This window comes from Lipophrys pholis (assembly GCF_963383615.2).
Source record: "Lipophrys pholis genome assembly, chromosome: 8".
Lineage (NCBI taxonomy): Eukaryota > Metazoa > Chordata > Actinopteri > Blenniiformes > Blenniidae > Lipophrys > Lipophrys pholis.
The window spans coordinates 14470563-14490401 of record NC_137630.1 but is presented as its reverse complement, the minus strand read 5'-3'; the positions used below and the strand labels follow the sequence as shown (position 1 = coordinate 14490401).

Sequence of the window (19839 nt, the reverse complement as noted above, 5' to 3'; positions counted from 1 at the left end):
ACCAGAGTTTATGGGCAGCGAGGAACTCATAGTTCGACTACGTTGTTGGAAGACGGATGAGATAATATGTCTGCTTTTGGTGAGTTATGACTACGAACATGTGTCGGTGTCTGAGATGAAAGTTTGGTGTTCAGTGTTCGTGTCACTGCATGCGTGTCGATATCTGTTGCTGTCACGATGGTTTTGTTTTCGTCTTCCTGCGGTGTTTGAGAGGAACCACGTTAGACGTAACTATCGAGGACTTGTGGTGAACCAAGTATCAGTTTTTGTGTCACTGTGGCTCTCCGAGCATCTGTATCTATGAGTTTCTCCGGGGTTTCTCCTACAGCCAAATGCTAACGTTCACAGATGCCATACATATGACATTAATCTATGTTTTCGGGCCACTGAAACCGATTGAATTTATTGCACAATAATTCGACTAGGGAGGAAAAGGAAGTTATTTCCCCACTTTGACTCTTCAATCAATATCAATAAACTGGTCTAGTTATCTATTTTACCCTCCTTCAACAACTACAAGATCAATACTCATCTATCATGGTTTCACCCAGTGAATGTTATCACTTGTGCTGCAGATTAGTGCGCTGTAGCATCTTATCCTGACTGGTTTCTCCGATCCTTATTTATGTGGGTTAGAAAGAGGGATTCAAGCAGGAGATTTTCAGGTTGTAATTATCAAGTGGCCTCAAACCAGCCACAAGAAATATGTTTATTGGATTGCTGGGGAGAATTGCTGCAAATCTAGCACATTTTTGAATTAAAATGAACACAGTTCAGCTTTCTTCTTTGTTCTAATATTATTTTTCTGTGGGATTTTACTTCTGATTTGCTTTCATATAGGATATAAATAATGTTATTCAATTACTAGCTTTGTCTCTTTGTGTCTTTTAATATTTGGTAGAAAAATCTATATTCCTCCTGATACATTTTCATTTATTTCTTTAATGAATTTTGCACATCGATTATCAGCCTTATTTAAAGAGATTTCCAGGTCTCGCAGCAGTATTGTTAGTTCATACACAATACAGTGTGTTGGCCAACTGATCTCGGTCAGTATGATGATACTTTCTAATTTGCCACATAATACATTCTTTTTCCCCTTTATTTTTTTTAACTTGTTTTGATAGTCTTGTGGCCTGTCTCATTCATTCCTTTTACCACTAAGCAGGCAGTTATTGTGATGAACATGGGACCCTTTTGCTCTGTCACACTGGTGTGGAGGGTCATCCATATCCCAGACTGTCACAGGGCCCAACAAGGTCCATCTTTCATCCTTTTCTCATCCTTCAAGTCCCTGACTACTCTCCTCCATCTGTCTGGCAGGGCAGAACTTGACCTCTGACCCCCCCGAGGCCCGCCCATCTTGTTACCCCCTAACGCTCAGTTGATTGTGTCACTGGCCAGGAGTGGTTAATGTGTGTTATTCCACATCCTTGTTTCAGTCAAACAGTTCACAGAAATATTTTGAAGTCTAGTGTCAGAGTGAATTCTCAAATGGTGTACTTAGAAAAAAAAAAGGTAGAAGCCTCCGTGGCTGCTGAATACAATGATAAATTTGTACTGGGTGGGATATATAAGAAGTAACACAGCCATTTTAATGGTTAGTAAAATCAAAACTCACAGTACCATGCAGCACACAACCACATGGCTGCCACATTAATGCCTCTAAGGTATACAATGCAGTTGAATGTTATGTTTATAAAGGTAAACACTTCCCTCCAATTAGTTGAGTTATCCCCATCTGAAGAAAATATATAACCATGCTCGGGTAGTAAATGATGCCATTACAGACAAATCCGAATGTAAAATTGTGTAAATTAAAATGTATTTCACTCCCGCCGCCTGCCTTCCCTCTCCCCTTCTACTCTCCTTTGCCTTTGCTGGTACCTTGATGCGTGCTTAAAGCACAGACTGATGAGCTCAATTTGGACTGGTTCTACATCCAGCTCGGTTTGATTAATGACTCTATGTACGGAAGCATCGGCACTGCCTTCTCCTTATATCAGGACGCAGTCACACACGCACACATTTGCACAACATTACTTGTGAGCCCCACAAATTGTCCCATTACATTTACTTCCATATAGCATATAACCCTCACGAAAGATAACCCAACCCTAACCTCCATGCACCTGAGCCGCCATACTGTATCCGTTTTATTCATAAGAAACATGGGTCGGACCCCACAAGTGTAGTCTGCTCTCAGGTTCTGGATCTCACAGAGAGTAACAAACACACATACGCACACACACACACAGCCATTCATTGCCAACAGACCAACACTATAATTGATGGCAGAGGCCTACTATTTGCAACCCAAATGTGGAAGAGGGAAACACAGAGCAAACTCTACTTCTAACACCTCTCCTCCTCCTCTCCCCTCCCCGTCCGTCTCGACTTTTCTCTCCCTCTGTCTCTGCACCTCCTCTCACTGTCTACACACCCACTCGCTCATTAGGCATTTGTCACATTGATATGAAGGGCCGGGACAGCATTGTGACATGCTCAGAAGGCAGTATAAATATTTGATTAGCTCTAATGGAAATCGTCACAGTGCACTAATTGCGCCACACATTATCTGAGGTACAGTATCAGCAGCGGACATTACTTTTGATCCTCCCTCTGTCCGCTCCTCTTTCTTTAAGCCTTCTAAGGCCCTTGTTCTTTTGTTAATGCCGTTTTCTTTTAGGTCATATATCATTGTTTGAACTCCCCTCCCAATACTACTCCTATCCACCTTCCTTCCTTTCTGTTATAATCTCTCTCTCGATGCATGTTGACGTCTTTGTCAGCCTCTTGTCTCCTCATTATATTTGTATCTATTGTGCCGTGTATTATTGTGCTGTGCTCTGTTTCTTCTTTTCCCTCCATAATGTTACTGCGGCTAAATAGTTGGGCAACATATGGGCACAGGAGAGGAAGGAAAGCAACTCACTCACTTGCTGCCACAGATGACATGAAGATGAAATTATAATATAAAATGTATTTAATACATAGCAAACCGGCATTCTTACCATGTAGCATTTGAATGGACACCCATCGATTTAAAATGAAAATGATGACATGAATTCAACCAACATTTAAATTTTTCCATGAATGAAAAAGATCTCCACAGAGAAATGCAACTCAGCTTTAAAAGTTGACATTTACTATTTTAATCACATTTTTGAAAAGCGTTGTAGTAAACAGTAACTCCGTTTTTATTGCGGCTGTCACCATTCAGCTCAGTGACTGTGCTCCTGCATTCAGACCACAAAACCATGCCCTTATTTACTTGCTAAGGTTCAGTCTTGCTGTGAATGCAAAGTATTTCCTCTAAGTTTTTATGACGAATGCTTGTATTTAAGTGCTTGTTTTTAGATATTTTTTTTTTTTAGCTTGTCCTCCTCTAACCTCCATCCTGTTTGTATTTACGCGTTGTTATTTATGGTGTGTCCCCTGCAAAGATCAGTGACATTGTTTGGTATGGCTCCCCTTTTTCTTTTCTCTCTTTCTTTCTCCCTCCCTCGGACGTTTCCATTTAGCCAAAGACAAAACAAGTTAATTAGATCGGAAGTGCTGGCCTATCAATGGGGAATCAGTATTCAGATCAAGACCTTGTCTGGACACAAACAGCAGGAAGCCAAACAAGACCCCAGCACTGCTGAATGGGAGGACAGGAGAGGGAAGGAGGGATGGGGAGAGAGAGGGTGAGAGTAGTCGGTGGGGTGAGGAATAGGGGAGGGGGGGACAACAAACACACACTGTTGTATTCCTGAGCTTCCTTTCATGTCTCTGTACACTTGTCCTAAAGCTACAGTGAGTACAGCATTTAACAAGTCAGCATGGCTTTTGTGGGATATCTGCTGGTCAAACAAAGAGGGGAGGAAAAAAAAGTGACATAATATTCTTCTTAGTATCAAGACGAGGCCAATAGAAGATATGGAAGTGGGGGGGGACGACGCAAGTGGAAAGGGGAGAGAGAGTGAAGTGGGAAGTAAAGCTCCCATTATCTCATGTGGAGGGCCACCTGAGCTAAAGACAGCCATTTGTTCCCAAATCGACCTGTCGACCCCCTCCTAATTACCAGCCAATTATTTCCAAATGGACCACGTTCACCCCACACCCTGCTCACTTAGAGAGGAGAGGAACAAAATTGCCTGTCTCTCTCCTTCTCTTCACGTCTGCCCAACTCTGGTTTTCTTTCCTCCCCCTTTCTTTTTCTCTGGTTTCAGCATTTTCTACTGAAAGAAAAAAAAGAGATACTTTTGCACACATTGTTGCAGGCCTCTGCACAGTCCCAACCACCCACTCACCCAGGCACTAACCACATGCACGCACACAGTGACACACGCCTTATATTTATTCCCAGCTCACTCTGTGGTTCTTTGAGTGTTAATTAAGTGGTCTAATTATGGGAAGAATTGACTCTCAACCTGTGTTGTGTGTTTGCATGTGCATGAGGTTTTAATTTAATGGATTAAAAAACATTTTCACTCTCAAAGTTTTTTCCCACAGTCGCATGTGCACGGGAGAGAAAGCTGAACAATGCGATGCAGCTACCTACGAGCACCATATCTTTACATCCCTCCCCGCTCTCTCCCTCTCTCTCTCTCTCTCTCTCTGTGCGTCTCTCTGGCACCGGCCAGTCTCAGCAGGCCGATGCGTATCGATGGGTCCGGCATGCAGGAGCCACCCGACGGAGAAGAAGGCTGTGCCCATGTTCCCAGAATTCTTTGTGGTTGACCTCCATTGTTTGCAGCCACTTGTATACAGTATTGTCAGACTGATTGTGAGCCTCCGCTCTCTCCCTCTCTCCCCCTCTCTCTCCCTCTCTCTCTCGCGCCGAGGACAGCTCGGAGCAGAGGAGGGAGACGGAGGTAGAGAGGATGAGGAGGAGGAGGAAGGGAGCCGTAAGCATTGTGTCCCTCGCTCGCCATTCTCCTGCCTTCCCATCTGTTTCCCTCTCTTCCTTCCTGTTTCTGTGGGATAGCGAACATATTAGTAATAGCTCCACCACGGCTCCTAATAGGGGAAGTCATGGCCGGGAAATACGATGGATCGGTCTGAGATATCATCTGGCTGAGTGGCGCAATAGTTTTGAACTCTGACACCTACTTGCTCGCTGGCTTACTTTGATCACGTTGGTGCAGAGTGAATGAGTTTTTGTGTGTGTTGTACTGTTGTAAGCCTCCACCTTCTCTGCTGCTTAATTCAGCCTTTTTGAAGTAGCAGTTTACCTTGGTTGAATCTGTTTGTACCTGCGATTGTATAAATTCAGGAGGTCGTTGTTTCTCAGAAATCAATCGGTGATTGAAGTTACTCTTTGAGACTTTTTTGTCAATAAAATCTCTGAAATTCAAATCTTCCAACTTGGTATAAAAGAAATACATATATTTAGAAACTGCTTCAAAATTCAAAACTCTTTATTCTTAACTCACTGGAGAAAGTACCACGTTTATTCATTTTATAACCAATGGATTAATTAGATCATATTTGAAGGTCAATCTGTTATTCTGACTGTTCATAAATAGTGGATTGAATTGTTGGTTTTATTTTTTTTTGTCAATCAAATCAATACAAAATGGCAAAATTTTGATATTTACATGTTATTAACCAGATAAAACCAGAAACAAATATCCTAACATTTGAATAGCTTTGGCATGAAAAATGACTGAAACCTTTGGAGGGCATACGTTGAAATAGCTCACCCCAGTGTGATACTTTGAAGAGTAAACAAACACAGGTATATGGTATTTACTTGTTATAAAATGCGTTGAATAATTATACTGATTAAAATAACTAATCGCTCACATTTATAGCTGAGAATTTAATTCTAAATTAGTTACATTTGTCACTGGATTCTGTGAAAGTTTTTCCACATGCTCATGCATACCACTGTCGTACGAGAGCTTTATGCACGATTTGCCAAAAAGTACCCGCATAGCTCTCAATAAAGGTATTGGCATATGTTTGAAATCTTGCATTAGTTTTGCGCATTCAATGCTTTGATCAAGCAGGTTTTCTTTGATAGTTTATTTATTATATTTTTTTTCGATTAGGCTAGCTACATTAATCAGGTGAAATGACTGGAAGAAAAAGATGCAGCACCTATCTTAAAGTTCAATATAATACTTTATTCATGCATTGATTTGTGTCCATTGATGTACTGTTAGTTATGAAGAAACATGAAGAAATGCACCATAAACAAAAAATGGTGAGTTGCCTGAAAAATGACTGTTTGACATCATTACAATCGTAAATTAAATGTCACATCCTCGTATAACTGCTGCAGTTGTGTCAGAGCGTGAATAGTAGAAGATCCACAAAGCCAGTATGTATTGAGAGAGTGTTGCATTGATTTCCCTGGTCTTTACAGTGCTTTGGGTTAATATGTCCACCCCCTGTACAGCCTATTCTTCGACTATAATATATATCCTATTGAGCCCGAGCTTAATATGCCCACGGGGATCATTTAGCCTCATCTGATCTACTCTAATATACATATTCTTGAAAGTTCAGAGTTACATGGCTTAATGTGTCTGTGTGTGTTCTGCTCATTGCGGCCTGAGACAGGGCCGCAGATCGGCCTCCTGGCTGAGTTTGAAGCTAAGTGGATTAGCATATCTCCCATGTCAGCTCCATTCACTGTGACAGCCTGATGACATGGGACTGTGTGACGGCCGTGACCCACCTGACGTCCACAGCGCAGGCCTCCCAGCAGGTGGTCTCACTGTGGAGCGGGAGGGAGAGACATGAGGGAGTTGTGTGTAGCTTCGAGAATTCAGGTAGAAGATCAACGAAGCTTTGAAGGCTTCTTTTGTGTCGTGTTCTTCTGTGGAGATGTACATGTTTGACTACAAAAAAAAGATATTTATTCTTACTGATTTACAATAATTCATGTTTATCTTTCCTGAACTCCCTGTGTGGCCTGACGTGCAAAAATGTTGAAAAGTCATATATCGCATGCTCTCAATGACCCATAGAAAATTGTGTGTCACAAACGCAACAGGACCAACCAAAATACCACAAACAACTCTTGATATATAAAAAAAAAAAGATTTTCTGAAGTCGAGCTGAACACCATTACACTGGACGTAATGTCTTTCTATTTCTTAACATCAAACTAAAATTAGATGAAATTGCATGTTGAGAAATAGGTTCATGTACAGATATAAACATGGCTCTTCATTTCTGTAGCAGCTCTGAACATTCAGCTTCATAAAACCACTGATGGTCGACTGGTTTATTATTTTTGCTCTCTGATGGCCCGTCAGCTTTGGGGACATTTGTTTTCTGGAGGTATAAATAACTTTTTGTGCTCTACTAGACCAAAAAAAAAAAATACAAAATTAAATATCTTGAAGCACACAGACGTGTCCCCCCCCCCCCCCCTATTTCTTGCTCACATCGCGTCTCTCCTCACAATCAAATCTCTTTTGCCCCTGTCCAACCTCTCCTGCTTCACCACATTTTCATGCTTTCTCTCTTCTCTTCCACTTCCCCACAGACTTCAAGTCTCCCATGACCCTCCTAGTCAATGCACTCTCTCGCTCTCTCTCTCACCTCCTCCTCCTCCTCCTCCTCCTCCTCCTTGTCCTCCCTCTCCTCCTCCACAGTCTCGTGCCGGCCTAGCCAGGCAATGCTAACACTTTTGTCAGGGTGATTAATAGCCTGCTCGATTGTCGTTAATTCACTGGCTAATGACTGGAGGGAGCGGGGCCAGAAGAAGAGAGGAGCAGGAGCGAGGCTGGAGAGTAATAGACTGATGTACGAGTGTGTGCTGCTTCCAGTCCGCCATCCACTGCTGTCTAACACACACACACACATACAGACGCACCAAACAGAGTGCAACCTCAGATATAACACATTAGTATCGTCCAACACTGCCGGTGAATACAAAGCAGTTTTTGGTAGCTTTTGATGGCATAAACCCGATTAATTCATCTAACCCTGCTCTTCAATTTGAATCTGGTGATTGGCAAAATTGTGAATTTGTCAGGAATATTTGCTACAATAAAAAAAAAAGTCAAATTCAAAATATTAGAAAATAGTAATTTGCTCTCCTCAAAAATTGGGTTGTCAAAAAAGAGGAATTTCTGTCCCTTTCTGCAGTTTTGTCGCTTTTTATTCCTTCTAACTTGGATGAATCTAACAATAACAAGATTAAAACAAAATGCAACCTCGTCTAACCTTTTTCCACTATGTCTTTAGAAAAAAAAGAGGTGCTTGAAATATGTTTCTTTTGCACATATGCACACCTACATGCACACAAATGGACACACAGGCCTCTCTCCTCCCTGGTTAATAAGAATGGATGGGTTTGTTCTGCACGCTGTCTGCCTTGGTGCTCCCTTAGCTGGCTGTCTGGACTCCCGAACAGCCTGCTAAATGAAGCTGCACCATACACACACACACACACACACACACACACTCACACACACACACACGCTTAGACACTACAATTTGCAAACCTTTTTTTCTGTAGTTTCTTTCAAGTAAAAGTATTTCCCTTCTGTTTTTTTGTTTTAAATAGCTGATCCACCAAATCATTTTAATGATTCCCATCTCCTCTGGGGCATTGACAGTACTGATTATTCCTGTTGTCATGAATATGATTCTGCCTCATAATAAAGGACTCCATTCACCCTGTGCAATTGTTCACAAGAATTTTGCTCTGCATTTCGACTGTGGTGGTGGACCAAACAAAGTTTGCTGGACCACCTTGTTTGTGTGAATATGCTTTGGGTCCAGGATGTCCCTGATCTGGTGCCACCAGCCCACAAATGTTTCCTATGTTTGTACAGAGGGTTTAGTAGCTATGGTCTTATAAAGCGATTCACGGTGTTGATCCACAAAACTTCTCTCCCACATAAAAATCTTTGATGAGTTACTTAGGTCAACGAGGAGACGAATCTCAATTGTTTGTTCATTTCACTCTCTCATTCTCATCCTTTCTTTTGTCCGTTCTTCTTGTGTCTAATTTTTTCCTGTCAGTCACTGCTTTCCTTCCTCCACCCCCCCCCCCCCCCCCTCCACCCTGCCCTCCAATACTCCCTCCCCCTGGGTGATGTTTGCAACTCAATTTGGCAAATGTAACTCAATATTGATTATTATTAATATTTATCATGTTTGTGAACATGTTTTCTTCGAGTGCTATTAATCTGCTCTGTTAATAAATGTCTGCAGCAGCCCAGTCCGAGGGGGCCCCTGGGGACCACAGAGCCCCCCCCCCCCCCCCCACACACACACACACACACACGCACACACACACACACACACACACACACACACACACACACACACACACACACACACACACACACACACACACACACACCTGCTCTCAGCTGCAGGAGGTTGCCTGCTGTCTTCAACTTGCCTAAAGGCTTGATCTCAGTACACATGCACTCACAGACACACACACACACACACACACACACACACACACACACATTAATGGTGGATGGAATTACTCCAGGCTGCTCTGCACAAATGGCACATCGATACATCATATTGTACTGGCAGTACACACACAAACAGAAATATGCACACTCACTCTTTTCCTCAGCTGCAGTCGGTTAGATTCTGTCTATTTGATTATTTTTTATAATTTATTTTTTTTCGAATGAAGAAATGATCTTTTTTAAGAAATGTTTACTTTGACAAATGATGGACGAGAAGCAAAGACAAAAACCTTCAGGAACAAACGTTGACAGACAACTATATAACTTTGCACAAGTTTATATACTCTGTGTATGTATGCAAGTGTGTTTGTGTTTGTGAGTGTGCATGTGTGTGAGAATGTGAGCACAGATATTAAATGAATATTTCAGGTTTGCTTTCACGTCGTTTTGGGTCATGTTAGCGCCTAAAGTCGTAAAAAAAAAAACACATCAGTTACCACACATTTTGTTGATTACATAAGTGTTATAAACCGTGAGCCACAATAGCATGTATTGTTACGCTGTCGTAGCTATAGTTGGAGCATGTCATGGGTATTGTGTAATTACAATGTAGAGCAACGGTCCATGTGCAGTAATAATGCGACAGATGTTACATTTCATTTCTTTCTTTCTTTTTCCTCTTTTCTTTCTTTCTCCCCTCCTCTCCGCCTACTCTGAAGTAGCTGCGTTGTAGTTTTAAGTGTTGCTTGGAAATGCTCCCTGGTGCTTTTACAAGGGGAAACTGTGTTGTTCTCGCTCGGAGAGGCTTGCTGGTATTGTAGCTGACCGTGTGCTTGTTGCTCACTCACTACTTCCACACAAACGTACACGCCAAGCAAACACCTCCTCCGCTCAGCACCCTCCCTCGGTCATATGCTTCCATTTATACGTCATTTTGGATATACAGTACCACAGTGCCACCATGGAAACACACACTATTCCACAGTTATTCACCTCTCGCTATTTCTACCTTTATTATACCCCCGTTTGATTTTTACAGCTGCATCCCTCCTGTTTTAAATCTAAGGAAGGGGGGGGGGGGGGGGGGGGGGGGTGGTAGGCTGGAATCATCAAAGGCCTCCCTCCTGCACAGGAACAGGTACCAATATCACTCTGTGGCCCAATAATGCTGCTAAGTGGGACCACATTGATGCAATATCGTGGCACAAACAGCAGATTAGGCTTGGCTCGGCGCGCTGCCCCACACACATGCATGGACACACATGTATGCTTAGAGCTCCCACATCAAAATGTTTGGTCATTTATTGCTCAACCAGCCGGCCATTTTTCATTTCTGTCATGTTGCACACATTCTCCTCCTGCCTTCATTTATTTAATTTTTTTTTTCATTCACCAGACGATCTTTTCCCCCCCATATTTGGAGCCGTCGCAGTGTTTTGCATAGTTTTGCCTTTTCCCTGGAAACTGTCTTTTCATCAGTGGCTGCTTTTCTTTTTGAACTGAACCAGATCAATTTACGGCCGGAGACAGATACAGTCTCTGTGTGTTTGCGCGTGCGCACGCGTGCTGGAGACAACAGTAAGAAAAAAAAAACGTGTGTGCTTTATGATGGCCATCACTGGCAGACATGCTTCTTTGAATGTTGTCGTAGCCGCAGCCATGACTCCTCTGTGGTCTCTGGAAATGCACACACCTGGATCGAAATACCAAAGCTCTGTGTTGTGTGCTCAGCTCTTCTGGAATACAAAGATCCCCCGAATCCACCCGAGACCCCCTTCTAACAACATGATTGCAAATTCTGCAAGAAATGACTTGATCCTTAATGGATGCATTACTCAATAGTCCTTTCCCAGAATTCACTGCGTCCAGTCAGTGTTGTTCCTTTCGTCTCAATCTGCATCGACAGTACAGCTCAGTCCGTACGCCACAAGGCACATGTGTTTGTGTGCGTCCAGGCAGACGGCAGAAAATGACTGCAGATCTCTATCTCTCTGCATTTAAGTCTAGAGTGCTCTGATTAAACACAACCACAGAACAATTTGCCTGTTGTAAAGCCCTCGATTAAACTGCTGATTTTCAGCACCATGTCAAGTTATTTTGCCATGGCAACACTGATTACAATCTTATCAGCATTTCATATTTTATTTATTATTTACGTATAATTTTTGATGCTGTTTAGTCCTGGCTCATGTTAAAGGTATAAGAAAGGCTCATTTTACTCAGTCGCTTGCGCTTTGAAATATTAAGCCGTGTTCAATGTCAATAAATGTCATACCTATGTCATATCTGGTTATTTCCCCATGACATGTAGTAATTACACGATATCGTCTTTACCTATAACACCATCTGATCTCTTGCACATGTGCTTAAGTACAGCTCCTTCAGTTGCGAACAGATGTGTGTTTGTGCGATAGCCGGCATCTGTGTTCATACGTGCCCTAAAATCTTTGTTATTGCTCGCCGTGCTACAAAGCAAAGAACTGCGTTTATGGCACGCATTTACAATTTATCAAATAAATGGGATGCCTTCATGTGGCCCGGGCCCGGCTCTCAGGCGGAGCAGAGTAGTTTTCCACTGAAATAACAGCCGCTGAACAAGCAGTCCATTGTAGCCACGGCCGGCACCGGGACCCCCAAGGTGCGAATTAATGATTGACCCCTGATGTAATCAGGATAAATAGCTCCCCGTAAAAGAGAAAGAGATGGCGAGAGGAGCAGAGGGAGAAAGAACAACATAAGGAGCCAGAGAGAGGAAGGCGCTATCTGGCCCGGGTGTTTTTTAAGAAGCCCTCGGGGAGGCGAACCTAACATCTCTTACTGGGCCTTCGGAGACCCAGAGCTAACACACAGCTGTTTAAAAGTAGCTCAGTCATCAGCGGTTCAACTCTCTCTTTACCTCTTCCCCTTTGTCCACTCTCCTTTGCCCTTTTCTTTATTTTCCTGCTCACTTTTCTCATCTGCATTTTCTTTTTTTTTTTTTTTTTCTTTTTTTTTTTTTTGTCGTCACTGGTCGAGCATGTCCAACTTACAGAGGGGAGGAGAGAGAGGCTTTTCTCTGGAGGCGAGTAATCTGAAAAATCCACAGTTTTCCCACTCCAGGAAACAGTTTTTATGAATTAACAAAGCTATGACTGAAAGTTGAACTTGTTTAATATCACACTGCGCTTGCCATTCCTGTTTGGCTTTGCTGCTTCGTGTGTCTCACAAACGATGTTTTGTACATTAAAATTAAGAGGGATTTTTTTTTCCCTCCTTCTCCTTGTTACTCAATTATCTGAGTTAGCGATCTGTGCATTTCTTTTTTTTTTCTTTTTTTTTTTCAAAGGCTCTTAAAGCCAAATGGTATTTAATAGATTTTCCATGGCTGTCTCTCTGCTTGTCAAAATTGCTCTCAATGGGTCAAGTGCCAGTGAGTACGGGGGAGTGAAGAAAGAGAGTGAGTGAAAAAAAAGTGTTTAACAGCCTGAAAACACTTTTGATTGTGTAGAGGGAGCAGCAGATAGGGCCCGGTAGTAAAACTTTAATTGATCTGTGAAAAGTGGAAGCTACTGCTGGCTCACATGTTCCAATGCTTAATTGCACGCCTGGTCTGAGCTCTTATGAAACGGCAATCATTAAAAAATGTGTTCCTTTCCAGTCAAATCACTGGATGACGCAGAATCAGTTATAAAAAGGCTGGATTTTACTGCTTCGGCTTTATATGATAAGTTTTCCCAAATCTACGCGGACGTGCTGCAGATTTGCCAGGCGGTGAAATAGCCGCTGTCGCATGCTTTCATAGTTTCACGTTTCACATGTGAAGCTTACATATCAGTTAATTTAACAACTTTCACTGTGCACGTGTGTGTAGAAACTCGCATATTTTTGAAATGAAGGAAAGAAAACCCAGATGCACCGTTGTACAATGCTTTCTCACCACATTTTCATGATCGACTTGAATTTACAGTTAGCTCATTTGGTCTCACACTACCTTACTAGGCAAAGAAAAAAGAAGTTAAACGTCTTGTTATTTTAATTGTGCTTAAATATCCCTTACATCAAATTTTATCAAACTTCAAACCAAAGCTTTCATGATGAAGTAATACCAACAAACTAATTTTTATAATGTCATGTTGCTGCTCCAGTTAAAACCTTGGGTAGCAATGACAGGCTTGGCAGCAGCCTGGATGGAGGCTCGGAGGGAAAAGGAGGGAGAGAGCTTGATTGGAACCACTCCTGCTGTAATTTTGGGCCTAGTTGGCCCGCTGATTGCCAGTCCCTGTGTTTAGATAGTAAAACTGTAGTGGTGCTTTGACTTAAGACACCAAGGTCTGTCCATGAGGGGGGGGTGCTCATGTGCTCACACTAAAACACACAAACAAATAAACACAGACGATGGTTGGGTATCAGGGCCCCTTTGTGCTTGTTTTAATACTGGCGTTAATGTGTTTGACTGAACACAGAACCGAAAGAACATTGGGATGGCTTCAACTGTATTTTGGGATTTAGTTTTTTTCTCATTCTTAATAAGTTTGTCCTTCTTTCATAGAAAAGATTTACAGTTATGTTTGTACTACTTAGTAATGCTTGATTTAAATATTTTTAGCGTCCCAAGAGTAGACTGTACAACCCAAAACATTCGATTAAAACCTATGAAATAAGGCCAAAGTGCTGATTTTGTTTTATACTCATTCATTCAGAAAAATGTTATGATTTCTTATAGGCAATTCCTTTGTATCTTCCACATTCATACTTACAATCACTAATATTAAAATGTTGGAGGATTTATTCAAGCCATAGAAAATTATTATTATTATTATTATTATTATTATTATTATTATTATTATTATTATTATTATTATTATTATTATTATTATTATTATTATTATTATTATTATTAAATCTGGTTGTGCAGAGAAGATACGAGCCTTGCCCAATGCATTTCTGTTGGATTCACGATTAAGAATCGCCCTCACTAAGTCATCGGACATTTGATGCAGTTTCACAATAAGAGAAAATGATGGATTCCAGTTTGAAAATACCAAATAACATTTTTGACAAGAACTTGGCTCAAGTCGGGAGATAAAAGAGAAGTTTGCCCAGAGACACAATATAGCAGCTGGAGATATATATTCTTCATTTCATGAGGTTGTTAACCTGAGACCTTGAGAAAACCTACGTGAAACTTCAGGCAAAACCTTGAGTGCGTCCCATCACATTTCAACACATCCATTTGAAGTTCTCATCATCATTTTCACTCACGCTGGAAAGATGAGATCTTGAAGCACAATCATGTTGTCAATTCTTGGATGTAACAATAATGATAGGCGACGAGGCCAACCAGGCCGGAGGTAGATACAGCCGAGCCGACTTTTGTAGGATGAGCTCTGGCAGAACTTAGTGACTATGATTAAAGGAACTGCTGCCATAAAGCTTCAGCGCCTCACAACCCCTGAATTGGATGAAGCGGTAAAAAAAAATCAAATCGACAGATGGATGCTGCCTTCAATGACTTGGACAACAAACTCTTCTCAGATAGCTCTAGGAAAATCAGCCAACTTAGCATTTTGTAGCCCATAAGATGGATAAGTAATCATCTCTTTGGATTCCTGTATTATTTTTTTATGATAGCCGTGTGGTTTTCTAACAATTTTGAGGTTTGGAAAGTCAAATGTCTTTCATAAGCGTGTACCAAAAAGAAGACCTCAGAGAAGATTAATGGATGTAGTAAGCTGTTCAAATTAGGCTGCTTAACGCTTAATTGTTGGCCATGTGGAAACTTATCTTTGCTTTTCCCATTCAAATATACTGTGAAAAATACAAGCGTGGCCTGTCTCAACACCACCTACAAATATCAAACTTAAAACTAGAGCATAATGGGTTGACTTCCTCCCCAGAGGACGGCAGTTTGGTTTCTAATCCTTTTCTCATCGTGTGTAAAACAAAATTGCGTAGCAGCCGTCACTATTGACACGTGAATGTGACGGATGTGTGAAGCACATTGTGACTGCTGAAGCAGTATAATATGCTGTATAAAGTCCATTCACTGTGTAGCTCAGAACAACATCTCTAATTCATTGTAAAGGTGATAAGAAGAGTCACTTGCGATTATCTCAGCTTCCCTAATTCCAAGTCCATCGTACTGACGACGAAGCTGTTTATGTGGTTTTCATCCTATTTCGGAGGCTGAGTTAACGGTTTGCTGTTGCTTGTTCTTTTCTCTGCTAACTCAAATACCAAACCACATTCTGGCTTCCTCCAAAATTGTACAAAAATATTTTGCTCTTCTCATGTAAAATCCATTGTCATTTGGGTTGCCAAACTTCCTGTATATTCCTGTGAACAAACATCTCTGTGTGTCTCTTTGTTTTGCAGATGACAGCGAGCCAGTGGACAGCATGTATGACACAGAAGGTGACCTCGCAGGTTTAGCAGCTGGCAGCGTAGGTGGTGCTGACAGCCCAGAAGATGATGTAGAAGACGGCGTCATCAACATGTCTCCTTTGCCCTCACCGACTCCTTCCCATCCAAACAACAACCACCACCACCACTTGCTGCACCCCCATATATACGCCTCCCACCACCACCTCCACAACAACAGCAGCAGCAGCAATGACCAGGACTTCACCACACCCAAGGAGGGCTCGCCATACGAGGCGCCCGTCTACATTCCCGACGACATTCCCATTCCCAGCGAGCTGGAGCTGCGGGAGTCTTCTGTGCCCGGTGCTGGTCTGGGCATATGGGCCAAGACCCGTATTGGTGCTGGTGAGAGGTTTGGTCTGCACAGTACGAAGCATCACGGGGCCACAGGCAAGGACAGCTCCTTCGGATGGGAGGTAGGAACCAGTTTTGAGTTTGTTTCTCATTTGATTTCAATACCACTATGTATCACTTTTGAACATTTACATATTCTGTCACAGAAACGCAGCCACATGGGAAATGAAGCAGCACTGAAGAGAGTAACTGAATGACCAATCGGCTCCTCACTCACACATTCACATTTGCGACCATCACTCTCGATGCTCGCGAGCATCTGTCTTATCATCAGCATAGATGCCCATTTCATTTGCATCCCCAGCATGACTGGACCTCATCTTTGATCCCTGCACACACGGACGCATATACACATGCAAAATACGCTCATCCAGAAATCCGGCAGTACGGCGATGTCAGATGGAAAAATCTGGCTGATTAGTGGAGGTATCAGCTTTGCTGGGCGTCGGCCTGGAGCGAGCACACTCATTTGGTCACGCCATCTGATATGGAAATGGAAGAAGCGTGGCCCAATGCAGTGGTGGCATATTGAACTATTAATTTTCATTTCAACATGACATTAGAGGATATTGAAGTTGCTTCAGTAAGCTCATTAGTGGGGAAAAAGGAACTCCTGGTCTCTGTCTCTGTCTCTCCTTCTCAGATGTCTAATCAGAGATGAAATATACTGGCCTGCTTTTCATTTCACTGACTGCTGTTCAATTTTTGGGGGGCCGGTCATTCACATAGTCTCATATTACATTTGTATGTAAAATGAAATAGAGACTTGGACAAGGTAATCATTGGAACTAGGTCCTGGAAGGAGGTTGATGTGCTTGAATTAGACACCACCAGTTGATGATCTCCAGCATTTTTTCACATTATTTATGTTGTTTACACTTCTATGATAACTGTACAGCTCAAGATTAAAAACAAAAACAAAACTGTGGTACACTTATTATCTTTTTTCTGCTTAGATCATTGATATTACTTATTCATTATAATGCGGAATAATTGGACAAGAGGTATTTTATTGCAATCAAGGTGGTTCATGTCTTTTAAATAAAAAAAGAACAACTGCTTCAGTCGGTCATATTTAACTGTGACACATCAGTGTTCAACGTGAGAAGGCTTCAGCTCTTCTTCCCGAAGAAAGCAAATCTTAGAATAATATTGCAAAACCACTGAATCTTGTGTTCTTGAATCTCTTTCTAACAGATGAGATTTTTGGTCATTATCTATGGATCAATGTCATTGTTTTAGCTTTAAAGACTTTTTTTTTTTGTCTCTCTGTTTTCTCCCCACCAGTTGCAAAGGCATTGCAGGCAATTTAAACACACAGGCACACGCTATGTGGCAGCGTGCCAGGCGGAACATTTTCCTTTTAAACTTGGTATTATGGCGAGCCATTCGGGGTGCAAAGGGCTTCTCTCCAAAAGCTACACTCTCCCCGCTGCTCTCATGTTTTCTCTCAGTTTTCCTCCTCCTTCCTTTTTTCTCCCCAGACACCCGACTGATGCATATTCATCAGCTAAGCTTTAGCTCACTGGCTTGTTGGGGGGAAAAAAAGCCACCTTCAGCTGCAAAGAGATACATCCACCCATGTGCTGGCAGGCGGATTCTGGCATACGAACTCACACCTCCTCCCCGTCTAACAGCAGAGCCTCAGCATATTTTTACAATTTTAATGTGTCTCGTTCTCCTCAATACTTTTTTTTTAAGGACTTTTACTGTAAACCATCCCCTTGTCTCTTCTTTTTATTTGTTTTGGCCCAGTCCACCATTCATATGAGCACAACATAGATTCCCCCACTAATACTGCTGCATTTTTTGGGGCCTTTTTTGAAAATAAGAGTTTCCAGATCAGTATGCATGTTGCTGTTAGCCTGACGTCACTTATATTTCCCCTCAAGCTAAAAAAAACAACCTTTAATTTCTTTACCCAAACCTGTTAAAAAGGAACAATTGATCCATCTTCTCCGCTTTCTCCTCCTGAAGTTATTAGAGGATTGACTATGGTACGGGCCTGTATTATTTTTTTCAAGATACCCTGTCTGGTCTGAGACTGGAACTCTTCAGAGGCTCTCCTCTCCCAGACTCTTATCACAGATAGCCATAACAGTCAGCCTGTTGATAGTCATCAACAGACTCCCCCAGGAGTCCCGTACACCCCATGTCTCCCCCACCAACTACACCATCTACTCGTCCACTCATCCACTGCCTCTGGTCTTAGACAAACAGACAGTAGAGGGAGCGACGGGAGTTCGGTTAAGTGAAGAAACATGTTAGAAGAAACAAGGGAGTAACAGGGATGAAAGAGGATGGGTGGAGAAATGAAAGAAAATGCAGGACGGATATTTCTCACAGCAATTCAAATGCCTAAGTGTTCATGAACCTGTGGGTGCTTTTTGCTCAGGCAGCTGCCTGCCAAAACAGTGGGACGTGTTATGAGAGATAATAAGTGACATCATGTGGCGTAACTAACATTATGTCTGACCCATTACGTTACGGCTGAGCCCTCCTTAGCAGGGAAACGTAATTGGATTAAATTCTGAATTTAGTTGTCCGAATGATTAGCTTAATTTAGTGTGTTCCATTTTATGAAAAAAGCAAATATTGATGATGTTGGGCAAAAAGTCAAACCTTACTTATTCATCTAAAACAGCTGAGTTGTTTTATTGATGGCTACTCTATTTCACGTTGATTGAATTATCCAGAAATCAAAGGTTGCTGAGTACACTGTATATACGGCCCCTGTAATCCTTAAAAAACACAAAATCACCAAAATTGCAGTTTCAAGGTTTTTACCCATCAGCAATGATATATGCCATATGTACTCGCACACTTGGATCCGAACACTTTAACTACATTGACTACATTTTTGTGGATTTTTTTTTTCATTTTTTTTTTTTTTACTGAGACTGGCAATAAGTCATTACACTGGCTTTGCAAGCCCTGCGGTCTTGCAGTGAACCCAAACGGCTTCACGATCACGTGGTGGATGTCTTGAGCGCTTTCTGGAGTCCTGAGTGAAAGTGTAGGCTGGTGGAGAGAAACGGTGAGTAATAGAAAGATAGCGTGAAAGAGAACAGGGAGAGAAAGAAGGGGAAAGGCAGAGAGGAAGCCCACTATTGTCTGTCCTGGGGCATTGGGAACTGGAAGCGGTGTTAACTCAGACTCATTTTAGCGAGACGGACAGCTCAATCTAAGAGCTGCTTCGCTGCAGGCCATGGCCATTCTCTTCTGTCTCAGACGCCCTCTCTGGGCCAGCACTGAGTCATCCATTTAAAAACCATTATGCTCCGCCTTTAGCACAACATGATAGAACGCCAAGGCCCCGGGTCGGCCGTACGTGTGTGTCTGTCTGGTTGTGTGTGTAGGACCGCTCCCCCCTCAGGATAGTAAGGCCTGAGCAAGCAAAGTGAGGCAAAGCCCACAGAGAGCTCAGAGTGGGGATCGAGCTGTCACAGTGACTGCTGCTATTATCTAGCTGCTAGATTGGCTTGGCTTGTCTATTGATAGAGATATGTCACCGTACAGGGGCTGGAGGTATTGTACTCTCGTCTGATTGGCACTGAATGGACTCACTAATCTAACTCCTATGAGGATTCAGGTGGCAGAAGGTGGCAGGGCAACTCTCCTTTGGATATCTCCGACAGAAGAAGTACATGATAATAGAAATGAAAAAGTGGTGTATTTACTTGTATAAGATGTAGCA

The 19839-nt window shown here is 42.2% G+C and overlaps 1 protein-coding gene across 1 annotated transcript in view; it reads left to right on the top strand.

Annotated features, from left to right (window-relative positions):
* Positions 1-19839, top strand: part of prdm16 (PR domain containing 16) — a 177488-nt gene that overhangs the window by 47325 nt on the left and 110324 nt on the right. The window contains exon 2 of the mRNA XM_080470591.1: positions 15741-16204. Coding sequence (XP_080326717.1) covers positions 15741-16204 — 464 coding nt within the window. The remainder of the gene's footprint in view (positions 1-15740; positions 16205-19839) is intronic.